Here is a 12863-nt window from a genome sequence, read left to right on the forward strand (position 1 = left end):
TAAATAGAATCCTCTGTCTTTAAGATGTTGCAAATCACACATTCTAAATTAGGGAATTAATGTTCTAATTTATTTTTTCTACAAGGAAACAAATTGCCCTATAGTTAATTAACTTCAGTTAATTACTGTTAATTCACTTCAGTTAATTACTGTTAATTCACAGAGTCTGTCCCAACACAACCAGGCCAGACCCTCTTAAAGAGCCTTATAATGAGCATTGTGTGTGAAACACTGAGTGGTCCCTTGATGCCACCCCTTGTGTTCCAACTGAATGGACTGGAACGTACATGCAAGGGAAACAAAAGAAAACAAGCAGAAACACGGACCTGTCCGTTTCCCCATATTCCATCCCCATTGGCTAAGATTGCCTTCCAAAGTTTGCAAGATTGTTCAGTTTTTAACAAAATGCCTCATCAAATCATGAACGCAGAGTGCAATTTGAGGGAAATTTCTCATACATATTCCCACTAGGCCGAGGAAGAAATGCCACTTGAAAATGTACACATCAGCTTCACGGTGGCGCTATAACTGTCCCATTCGTGTTTTTACCTATAACTGTGCTCTTTATAGCGCCACCAGGAGGCCGACTTATGTAAAACATTTTTTTTTATATTACTCCATCAGATTTTATCCAAATACCACGCAAATCAGTACAAATGATCTCTATAGTCATGTGAATTCTCATATTCAAGTTTTATGTACAGTTTTTTTTTTTTACAAAATGCCACGAATCATGAACATGTTAGGCTTACAGTAGGTTTAAGGTTAATCAAGTTGGAAAAACTTTAGGCAGACTGGGATTACGGATCTGTCCGATATTTCATATTCCATCCTAATTATTAGCTAACATTGACTTCAAAGCTTGTCGGATTGGTCCGTTTTGAACAAATGCTGCGTGCAATTTACATGACATTTCACACGTACAGTACATTCCCACTAGGCCAGGGAAGAATCCCACCTTTTTCATTGCACCACCAGCAGGTAGATTTTTGGAACAAAATGCCTCAAATCATGATATGCAGTGTCCAATTGCTGTGAGAGGCGTAACACGAAATGCCCCAGTTTTCACATTGGCCTATTATAGCACCACCAGGAGGCCGCAATAACCTACCTGCCCTGGTGGAGACGTGTTGTGTCTAATTATTTCTCAGAGCTTCATGTCAATAAGTCTCCAAAGAACAAAAGTGTTGGCACAAATCACATTGACACTATAGTTGAGAGTCCATTCTTTTTCACACTCAACACTATCGACAGACTTGTCTTAGGAGCATAAAACATCTTTAGGCGGCCGTTCTGTTGCTGCCTGTCTTGGTCCGGTCTGGTCTGGTCTCAACCAGAATATACCGTGATACACAATGCTGGTAATCCGTTCCCAGACAAAATAAATAATGCTCAGTCTGCCCGAAATTTAAATTGTTAATATCCATTGATTCTGATTGGATGCAAATGTGAGCAGGGGCTGGGAGGGAGGGAGAGAGAGAAAACCCTAAAATCTGATATAGAAATAAAGAAAAAAAACACACACGTGTGAACTGAGTGGTGCAATTCCCCCCCCCCCCCCCCCCCCTCTCTCTCTCTCTCATTAGAGACACAGCACTACCCCTCTCTCTGTTTCTGGCGCCCCCTACTGGTATAAATAAGTCACATACTCGTGCTCATTTACACAGGTACACAGGTACGTACACGGACATTGCTGGTTGTAGGAGTGGTTGCACCACTCAAAAACGTATGGAAGAATAATTTTCTCCTTAACATAGCATCCTTTCCCTCCCAAATCCACCATCCAAGTCCTTACCATTGTTCTCGGCGTACATTCGGATCACAGGCATCATCTCAAAGAGGACCTTGGGTTTGGAGTCGATCAGTTTACAGCTGCGGCGGTCCCAGCCGGCCCCCTCCAGGTAGAGGCCGTAGACGTACACCCCCTCTGTAGGGGGCTGGGTGATGTCATCCTTCATCCACCTGGTCACCTCGTTACACAGCACCATGCGGTCCAGAGCGCAGCCCCTGTTGGCTCGAGTGATCTCCTGAAACACACACATTGTATTGTGTTCATTGTGCTTTAGAGCACTACTACAAACTGAACCAAATAGTATGGTTACAACATTTACAGTTACAGTTATTTCAGTATGGATGATATCCAAACTTAAATTGCAGCAACTGACAAAAGAACGTTTTTTCCACATCCTCCCATAGGGATATATATTTTTTCATGAGGCTGATATTTTTGTTTTTATGTCACTTAGTAAAGGTGCTCAGAGCAGAACAAAGAGGACCTTGGCATAATGCCATTTTAGAGGAAAGGTTTCTACACTAGGTGATTCCTAGAACTATAGGAACAAGTAACATTGAAAGAAAAAGCAATCAAACTGTTCTGCTGGAAAACAGAAACAAAGCCTTTGTCTGTCTGTGTACCGGTAAGTTCATGAATAAATTAGTTCCCATTCTCCGAGTCCCTTTCATCTAGAGCAGAACGCTATGCCAATGTACATATACAGTATGCCAAGAAAAAGTCAGAGGAAAACACATACAAGCACGCACACACGTTTGTGTGCTGTGCCATCTGGTGCCCTCCCCAGTGGTAGCTAAAAAGCTGGGTGGTGTGGTGTGTTACCTGTCTCATTGCTGTCAGGAAGCCCTGTGGGTTGAAGAAGCCTGTCATCCAAAAACAGTTGGGTCGACCCTCAAAGATCCAGGACTGAAACTGCCGGTTCCGCTCCAGCAGCTCTGTAAACCAGAATCCCAAGGTGCTGGAGGCCCACGATGCCTGAAATGAGCAAGAACAACAAAAGCAGAATATAAACAAAAGAAACAAAGAAAGCTGTTACATGATCCATGCTGATACAACAGGATGTGAAACGGACCGGCTCCACTGGAGCAAAGCTTAGCCAAAACAGCACAATTCAAGTACAATGGAATAGAACAGACAGAAACTGGGGATAACAGGACAAGATAAAGTAAAGCACAGGATGAGGACGTATCGCATATCACATATAAGAACTTATCGTCACAGATAAGAAAGACCAGAAGAGAAACAAAAAATATGAGGTTCAACACAATGATGAACCTTGGCCCTGGATTTCCTGTCTGCACAATCCAAGCACATATTATTCCAATAATGTAATGGATGTGAGTGCATTCCTTGAATGCCAACCCAATTATTAAAATGCAAGCCACAGACAGAGAGAAAAAACATGCAGACTCATATTTATTTCTTGTTTTGCTGCCTCGATTGTAAAGTTGGTCAACTAAACTGGCAAGTCATTTTTCTCCATCAGTTAAATGTACACTGTTAAATTCTATCTAACAAATACAGGAAAACACAAATGAAGCATACTCATCTGTGCATCTGTATGAGCTACTAGAGACTGACTGATTGACTGACTGTTACTACTATGATCAAGTAGGTCTACTATGACCTATTTGGCATCAGAAACTTACAAAATATGTGCTTTAATTTAGAGCATTTGAGTTTGTGAACAAGGCACTGCTGAATCACACTACTGTCACAATCACACAGTTTGAGCATTTTGAATACATTCTGTCACACTGAGATAATGTTTTTAATCTGCTCTTCACGCAGATCAACCATTTTCGGTGAATGTTTGCCCAGAATAGGGACACTAGGGGTTCATGTGATTAAGCTTCTCTGCGGTTCAGACGGCCAGTTACAGAGAACGTTTCCTTGATGCACTGTACCTTCTTCCAGCGAGCTGGGATGCGTGCGTCATACATGCAGTCCAGTGCGTCCCGGAGATTCTCACTCATGATGATGGTCCCATCGATGGCCAGCTTGAGGTCGGTCAGGGTGTTGCGTACCAACACGATGACCCGCTGCATGCGGTCAATCTCCTGGCGAAGGAAGATGTTCATGGGCTGGAATGGGCCCATCTTGTGGAGACGCTCTCTTACCTGATTGGGAAGTATTTTATTACCCGTCAATACAGAACCGGAATCAGAATTTGAATTCTTTATTTCTTCATGTGCAAACTATTTGCACATACTGTAGTGTACAAGGATTGTCTGTATCAGCGCTAAACATTTTGTGCACAATGGCAGTAAGCCAAGGAAGGCAATCCACCTCAAATCTTTCAAATCGGCCTCAGAATTTCTTTATATTATTGATTTTTCTTATCTTGTTTTAATATATTATTATGTTTAGTGCAGTCAATATGTCCGAACAACATTTCTCTGCTTGTAGTGACGAATTAACCTACTTTCTTTGTGGCGCTATACAGCATCAGCCCGTTTTACATTTTGACCTTAAACTGTAGCTCGTAGGACGTAGGTCATAGATTTAATAATGTCCTTAATCTTTTCTCTAGTGACCCCAGACCACACCCATTTCCCATTTTCTTCAAAACACACTTTTTCACTTGTGATAAATGTATCATTATACACATTTATATTGATATTACGATAACTACCGTATATTGAATTCATTGGATTTTTTTTCCACATCTTGAAAAGGGGTTACCTCCGTAGCATACAGTTTCTGCCCGACAGGTAAGAGTCATGTGGCAATATTGAGCTGACATTGTCAGAGATGTGATGATGATTTTAGATTTTAGCTGAAAATGTTAACATTCTATCCATATCCGTTTTTTTTGTTTTGTTTTTGTTTAGTGTCTATTTCTTCCTTTCTCTTCACACTCTGATTTGGGGACACAAACACAAAACCAGCACAGTACTATACCTCAAACGGTACATAGTCGGGTGGCAGTTTCTCCAGCATATCATCAGCCAGTCTGGACACCACAGCCTCCCTGGTCTCCCCTCCTCCCGAGGAGCTGTCTTTGGGTTGAATACTAAGGATGGTGTCCAGCACGTCCTTAGCCAGCTTACTCTGGTAGGTAATGTCTGCGTTGGGATGGAGACCAAACACCTCTGGAGTGTCATAGGCTGGTAGGCCCTGCAGGAGCAAAAGATTCACGTTTGATTCACCAAATGTATAGTACTTGGACATCTAATTTCAAAACTAGTGAAACATATGCGTTGCGATGTGACACATTGTGAGCTTGCACTATGACTCAGACATATCGTTGGATCGGCAGTGTAGGTGTCGGGCGGCAGAGCTGCCTGAACCTCTAGTTTCTGAAAAAAGATTAAAAAAAAATTTGGAAAAATCTTTTGAAATAATTTAAAAAATAATAATTATGGAACGTTATTCAACTTTACTGACAAACTGTCAGTAACCTACTGGGGACCCCTGCTCTAGTATGACCGCAGAAACAACTAATTAGATGCTTGCAACTAATGCCTCTGAAAGTGCCCTTGAACCAGGATGTGAATCTCAACTGTCGAGAGAAGCAGCATGACTTCACAATGAGCTGGATGAATTTAGTTAGGGGGCCACTTGTGAAAAGTTAAATGTGTAACCTGACCTCAGATGAGGAAAAACGTGTTATTGTGGGAATTTTAACTTGCTCTTTTCAATTAGTATTTTTGCAAATTGGGGTCATACCTGGTTAAAACCATGATTGATTAAATTCAGATTGGGTGAGACATTTGAAAATGATAGAGGGAAAGCCAACTCTGCGTTAGCTGAACACGATACACTGTCCGGCAGCTGTGCTGCACGAAAACTTCATTTGACTCTGTGACGTGAGCAGTGGTGGAAAAAGTACTCAAAAGTATCAATACTGCCATATAGAAATACTCTGTTACAACTGTAAAAGTCCGGAGTTCAAAATGTACTTAAAGTACCAAAAGTAAAAGTACTCATTGTGCAGAATGTCCCGTTTCAAGTTTTCAAACGTATGAAAATCGTATAAAATATCAGATCTATAAGTTCACAATGAGTCGCAACGCATTGTGTGCTTATTTCAAATAGCCAAAATGTATACTGTAGGGGTGTAGGGGTATACTGTAAGTGGTTAATGTATGTTTTGTGATAATAATCAAAATCTACAAAGCAATTAGAAACTAAAGTTTTCAAATAAATGTAGTGGAGTAAAAGTGCATGGAAACCAGAATAATTAGCACTTCACTAAATCCCAGCGATTTTCCAATGCCAATCCAAATAGTTTAGCAACGGTTGCTATGCAGGTCAAGCTTTCTTCGCTGCTAAGAAACTGACAGGTCATACTGCAATTAGCACAAACACACAGTCTCAGTGTTTGTATGAAATGAGCACACCTGTGGTCTGTGTGGTAGAAATCATTTTAGTGCAGCAGGTAAGACCATTGATGTATGGTATCAAAGGATGTATTACTGGAGTCAATGGTTGCATTACTAGTAATGGGGGCATTACTGGACTAACAAAGGATTTACTAGTGGTATTAAATGGGTGTATTAATATCGATGGCTACTAATGGTATCAATCAATTGATGGATTACTGGGGATTAGTAGTATTAATGGAAGTATCAGTGTATCAATGACTGGTTTATTTTACTGTTATCAATGGAAGGATTATGGTAGCAATGGGTGGATCACTGGTATTAGGGCCAGTTACAAAATCGGGTTGGCAAGTTGACAAAAAGGTATGAGGTTTTGTTAAAATGTAAATGTTGTAGTCGTGCTAGTTTCATGTCATTTGAAAATAGATGTTCACATTTTTACAGTGAAAACTACATAATCTTACAGTGAAAACTACAGAATGTGTCTTAAAATTCATGGTGTACATTAAAATGAGACATATACTGTATAAATAAAATAAACGAAAAAAGGGTATCAGGTACAGTCGCCCATAATCCATCTCGCCCTCGATTATTTTTCCCCGACCTGACACCGACCGCTCGGTGCCGCAGTTCTTGTATTCTTTATTTTGTTTTACTGAGAATAATGTTAGAAATAAGTTTAGGGTTAGACATAGTTTTACTGGGTTTAAGCTTAGGCATAGGGTTAGGTTAAGATTAGGAATAAGGTTAGGTTTAACCGTTTAAGCATCATTTAGTTAGGTTACTTTAGGAATATCAGGCCGTGCAGTTCTGCCGGCTGCATACACCCGGGGCGGGATGGTAAATTGGTCGCGCCTGTCACAGACATGCACAAAGCAAGTTTTGCTCACTAGCCCGTTGGTTAAATGATGGACAGCAGCTTGTAGTGGGCAGCATGATGAATGCCCTCATTGGCACAGCTCATTCCCCAAACATTCATCACAATACAGCTTCAGATAGAGCCAAGCAGAAAATGCACTGTGTCAGGGTGGTGGGAGGGGATAATAATAGGGTGTTTGTTTCTGTGGCGTGCTCATTTATTTTATCTTAAAGAGTGCAGTGGCTTTCCCGCCGCTCTGCATTTCATTTCGAATTACAGATTATAGTATGTGGGGATGCACATGCACACGCGCACACACACACACACACACACACACACACACACACACACACACACACACACACACAGTTCAAATTGCAGTGTGTGTGTGTGTGTGTGTGTGTGTGTGTGTGTGTGTGTGTGTGTGTTCTCTAAGGCTTGGTTTGTCATTTGAGAGGCGTTGCAGAGCTGCACAAGCCTGCAGAGCCCGCTAGCTTTGACCATCCATCACAATGAAAATAGCTTTAATGAAACTGCTTCAGCACACACACACACACACACACACACACACACACACACACACACACACACACACACACACAGTAGGCTGACAGGAATTGGGGGAGTGACATGCAGTAAAGGCTGTCACTATTTTATAACACTGTTATGACAAAATGATGAAAAAATAAGTGGTTATTGATTTGGGGTATGCACCGGAAGTTATGCAGGAACGCCTACTGAGTGTCAAGAAAACTACTTTCTGGCCTTGACAGCCCATACATCCACACAGAAGGATTGCCACTTACTTTGCCACTCACTTTATGCATGCACATACCCTCTATAGTGAAAAATTATATAATTTATTTTCTTTCTTTATTGTGCTCTCACCTGGACATATGTGAGGTACTGATCCACACTGGAGCACTTAGGAATGCTGTAGCCCTTGTAGAAGTAGAAGTCTGGAGCAAACATGTTCTCACTGAACCACACCTTGGCGAAGGTGTTGAGCAGACGCTTGTCGTAGTCGTCAGTCACACGGCCGCCGTACTGGATCTCACCAATCATGTAGCGCACCGTGCTCCAAGACACGCCCTAGAGACAGAGAGTACACACATGGGTTTACTTACAGTAAGTCAAACAGAAAAGTAAACTAAACCACGCTCATCTGTTTAAAAAAATGTAATCAAATAAAAAAATTAAACACAGTATCAGGGTGAAAAAAACGAACAGCAACACTCATTAACTCTCTGCAAGTATCTCAACATCTTATTGGAAGCTTTCGTCCTTCTTTAGGCAGGTGTGCCTGAAGAATAGAGACACCGGACTGAAAGGTACGGTGATTAAAATATCTATCATAATTATGTTAATTATGTTAATAATTAATGATTATCCTGCTCTGTATCATTCAGTATAGCACGTTCATCCACATGCCCTCGGGGCAGATGGGAATTCATAATGAAAAGAGCACTCGTACAGTTTTGCTCTCATCAGGCAAATATCAGTGCATCCTCATGTCTGAAAATGAGAAATAATCTTCTTCCATGGCAGCAGGGTTCCCATGGCTGATCCATGGCAGTGCTTCTTTAATTAAACTGGGACAGGGCCACAGCCTATGTAAAAAACACAGACTAATGAAAAAAATACCCATTATTTATGTATGAGAAATTCTGAAAGAAATGAATGGAGATGAGGGAGGTTGGGAACATACTTAATAATGACTTAATAATAATGTCTCGTGCCGAGAATAGCATTCCTGTAGGCTCACAACGTGCCGTGACGGATCATAATGAGGCTTTCCTCTACTTAAATCCCATACCTTCTTAATGTCCATGTCGTCAAGGTGGTTCTGGACAAACTGAACGGTGGCATTGAAGTCGGCCTGGTTGAACTCGTACGGGATGTTCCACCCCAGGGGGCCGTACTTCCTTCTCTCCTGCACGGTGCTGTGGAGGAACGCTACTCCGTACAGCATGGGCTTCCACTGCACCATGTTACTGACATCCAGAAGGTCCTGGTTTATACCTGTATGTGGGGACATACAACATAGTGTTGATTTTGACAGCACATTTTCATTTAGTTTTAGTCTTTTGTATGAAATTCTATGTAGTTTCAGTCATATATTTTAGTCATCCGAAATGTTTTATTGTTAGTCGACTAAATATACAGTTGGTTATATACGTTTGCTCTATGGGAAGCATATCTCCATATGCCATCAAACAGCTTGCTAGTATTGCTTATACAACCACGGTTATTGCATAACCTTCAGTTTAGTCGATTTAAAATGTATTTTGTCGGGCCTTAATAGCGTCGTTGCTATTGTTTTTTATTGTCTTAAGCCAAGGCCGCTGTGTTTTTGCTTGCTTAATTGTTACTTTACGTTTGTGTTTTCTGTTGCCCTGTAAAGCACTTTGCGTTGCATTTTATGACATGAAAGGTGCTATATAAATAAAGTTTATTATTATTATTATTAATATGACTTGTCTTTTAGTTCTACAGGATCTCTTCTCCACTAGTCCCTCCCTAACATTTAGTCTAGTTTTTATTTGTCATACCCTGAAGAAGGCAACCTGCTTCAACCTTCTTGCCGAAACGTTTTAATAAAGTTTATAGCACATGAGCTGTGCGGCCTCTTTCCTTTTTTTGTATTTATTTAAAACCAACGCATTTCACTTGAATAATGTTGATAAAAGCGCATCGGAACAGTGCAGAGCAAACTTTTGTACCTCGTGCGCTGTGTGTGTTTGTGTCGTTTAGTGTGAAAGCCAAAACGATATAATGACAGACGATTAAAAAAAAAGACTCCTGCAGTGTGAAATACATAACGATCTGATGACTCGCCGACAACTTTAAAACTCCTACAGTGTGTAGGGGCCATTAGTTAACATAATGACATTTGGTCAGACCATCAGGTGAAATCAAATGCTTTAATTAAGGGTCTTAATTGTTAAGAAAATAAATGCATATATAGCCTACCAATGAATGTTCACGTTTAACTGCCAAATGAAAAACAGTAATCTATATAAGCTGCTAGTTAGAGGCTGGCAAACTGGATGTTCGATTGCATTAGGTTGCATAAGATCTTTTGTCCTTCATGACTTTTACCCCCAGGTACATACAATCTATCCAATGATTACACAATCCATTCAAGGTGATAAGATCAGTCTGTCTGTGTGTGTCTCCACATAACCCAGGGGACTGAGACCGCACACGAAGACAGACACACTGTCCAGCATGCACATCAATGTCTTATCTCACACACACACACACACACACACACACACACACACACACACACACACACACAGTTTCCTGTTACATACAGTATCAAGTAACTTCAGTGTCAAAGTGAGCTGTGGCTCGCCTCTAATTGCAAAATCAATAGAATAATGTTTGCCCGCTCACCGCCATATGTCCTCTTTAGGCCCGCCTTCAGGCCCTGAGGTGGTTCATTGGTGAATTTGATGGACATCTGCAGGAGCGCGATGGGGAAGTGTCTGTGGACCTCTGTGGTCATCCATAGTCGGAAGCTGTCGTGGACAGTGTCCGTCTCGGTCACTGTGTCCATCAGCTCGTCCATGAAGTCCAAACCCAGGTGGCAGTTCTGGAGCAGGGCCCAGCCACCCTAAGGACAGATTAATCACATTTATTAAGCCTGTCCTATCTGTTAAGGTAGGTTTTTTTAGGTTAACCTAAAATTGCATTGGATGGGATGGAACTATGCTATATGATACTATGATAGATTGAGGCGACCAGAGCTTATTGAGAGGCGCGACCTTGATTTTATTGCCAAGATACAGAGTGCATCACCCACCTACTGTACTTACCTACCTACCGACCTACCTACCGACCGACCTACCGACCGACCGACCGACCGACCGACCGACCGACCGACCTACCTACCTACCTACCTACCTACCTACCTACCTACCTACCGACCTACCTACCTACCTACCTACCTAGCGACCTACCTACCTACCGACCGACCTACCTACCTACCTACCGACCTACCTACCTACCTACCTACCTACCGACCTACCTAGTACCTATCAATTTAAAATGAGTGAACTCACACCAGACTCACATTAGCCATGGTCTGCTGCAGAAGCTTGCGGGCGTGGACTTCTTGTCCCTGTCCCATTGAGACGTAACGGGTCTCTATCTTCTGTCTCTTTCCCAGGGCGATGATGGAGTCCGTGGGATCGGATCCCATGGACAGGAAACAGATGAGGGGGGTGCGGGGATCCGATTCCTCCCATGTGCTCTCCAAGTCCAGCATCACCCCCTCAGCGTACCTCTCCCCCATTGACTCCATGATGTACTTACGGGCCTGATGGAGAGGAGAGGTGGGGAAGAGGAAGAGAGAGAGAGAGAGAGAGAGATAGATAGTTTTGGGGATTTTTTGGAAAATCTTTTGGAAAATCTTTTGGAAAATCTTTTGGAAAATCTTTTGGAAAATCTTTTGAAATACTAATAATTCAGAACATAATGTAGGAAACAAAATAATAAAGAGGTATCGGAATTTACTCGCGACCCACAAAAACCAGGGTTCCGACCCAGTTTTTATTCTCACTGCTACATTTGAGATAACAAAAATAATGACACCAAAACTTCCTCAAAAGCAAGCAAACATTTGGGATTTCACTCAAAAAATATCTGCATCTGTCAATTAATTAACCCATTAAATCCAGGAAAGCATCTCCTCTCAATAAAACAAACTAGCACTTTTAGGATAAGGACATCATAAGGACAGATAAAAACGTGCATGCACGTGCACACGCGCGCACACACACACACACACACACACACACACACACACACACACACACATACACTTCTCTTACCTGTGCGATGGTCCTGTCAGGGCACCAGGACCGAATGAGGAGAAGACGCCTGAAGCAGTCCAGAGCCTGATCATAAGAGTTGGGCACCACCTCCTCCTCTGGAGCCTCCTTGTCAAACCATGCTTTCCACTGCTTCTCATTACGACTAATCTGAGATAATGATATACAGTAAAATGTCACACACACAAAATAAACACGTGTTCACAAACATCAGTCAGGTTCAGCCTCTGGAGTGCATGAGAAGCTTGATCCGCAAGGTGCATGGCACACACACACACGATACGATTGGAAGGCTAAACCTAGGAGGAGTTACACTTTTAAATCAATTCTGTGGGGAGCCAATTGAGTGAGAGTTATTGAATTACGTTCTCCACAAGTTCAAATAGGTCTGCATTCTGCTGACCTGAGTATTACTCAGAGATACTTGCTTGGGAAGGATTCCATATCCATATGTAAAGACCATTGCTGCTGAGGGCCATGATGATGGATGAATGATATCTTGGCATAGCAGATAGCACATCCACATCAACATGAACATTTGAATGGCATATTGCCATCGCAGAGAACATTAATTTGTTCCAGATTATTGCATTCAGTAGTAGGATGTGTTGACCTCAAGGACCAAAATTAGAATCACAATTTGTCAATACAACATCGCCAGTTTAACCCTACATAGTGTACACATCAGCCTATTTGAAAATAGCTACAGTACAAGCTCACAACATGTTATTTTGTGGCACTATACTAGCTAGTATTTTCAAAACATCTCTGGGAAAAAAAGAGAAAAATGTGTGGAATATGCTTGAAACATTTTAGCAACACAAATCTTGTATGGTGGTGGTCCCTGACAAAAAAACCTTTCAGATAGCGTTCTTGACAAGTTTGAGAACCACTGCTGTACAGTATTTTTAATAAATAAATCAATATGAGCGTGACTGCATACAGTATATATAAATGTGTGTGGTACTTTTCCACTGGGGTTGAACCAGTTATTTTATCCCATCTAATATTATTATTATTATTATTTTTAAGATATTTTTTGC

At 41.5% G+C, this 12863-nt stretch overlaps 1 protein-coding gene across 1 annotated transcript in view; it reads right to left on the reverse strand.

Moving 5' to 3' along the window:
- dnah5 (dynein, axonemal, heavy chain 5) overlaps positions 1 to 12863 on the reverse strand; it is a gene marked incomplete at its 5' end in the record, with an annotated part of 130147 nt that overhangs the window by 903 nt on the left and 116381 nt on the right. Inside the window, 9 exons of the mRNA XM_080768878.1 lie at positions 1796 to 2027; positions 2615 to 2767; positions 3700 to 3912; positions 4697 to 4912; positions 7868 to 8071; positions 8796 to 9001; positions 10382 to 10601; positions 11061 to 11306; positions 11821 to 11970. Coding sequence (XP_080625004.1) covers positions 1796 to 2027; positions 2615 to 2767; positions 3700 to 3912; positions 4697 to 4912; positions 7868 to 8071; positions 8796 to 9001; positions 10382 to 10601; positions 11061 to 11306; positions 11821 to 11970 — 1840 coding nt within the window. The remainder of the gene's footprint in view (positions 1 to 1795; positions 2028 to 2614; positions 2768 to 3699; positions 3913 to 4696; positions 4913 to 7867; positions 8072 to 8795; positions 9002 to 10381; positions 10602 to 11060; positions 11307 to 11820; positions 11971 to 12863) is intronic.

The sequence above is a fragment of the Protomyctophum bolini genome (genome assembly GCF_963924005.1).
Source record: "Protomyctophum bolini genome assembly, chromosome: 7".
NCBI lineage: Eukaryota > Metazoa > Chordata > Actinopteri > Myctophiformes > Myctophidae > Protomyctophum > Protomyctophum bolini.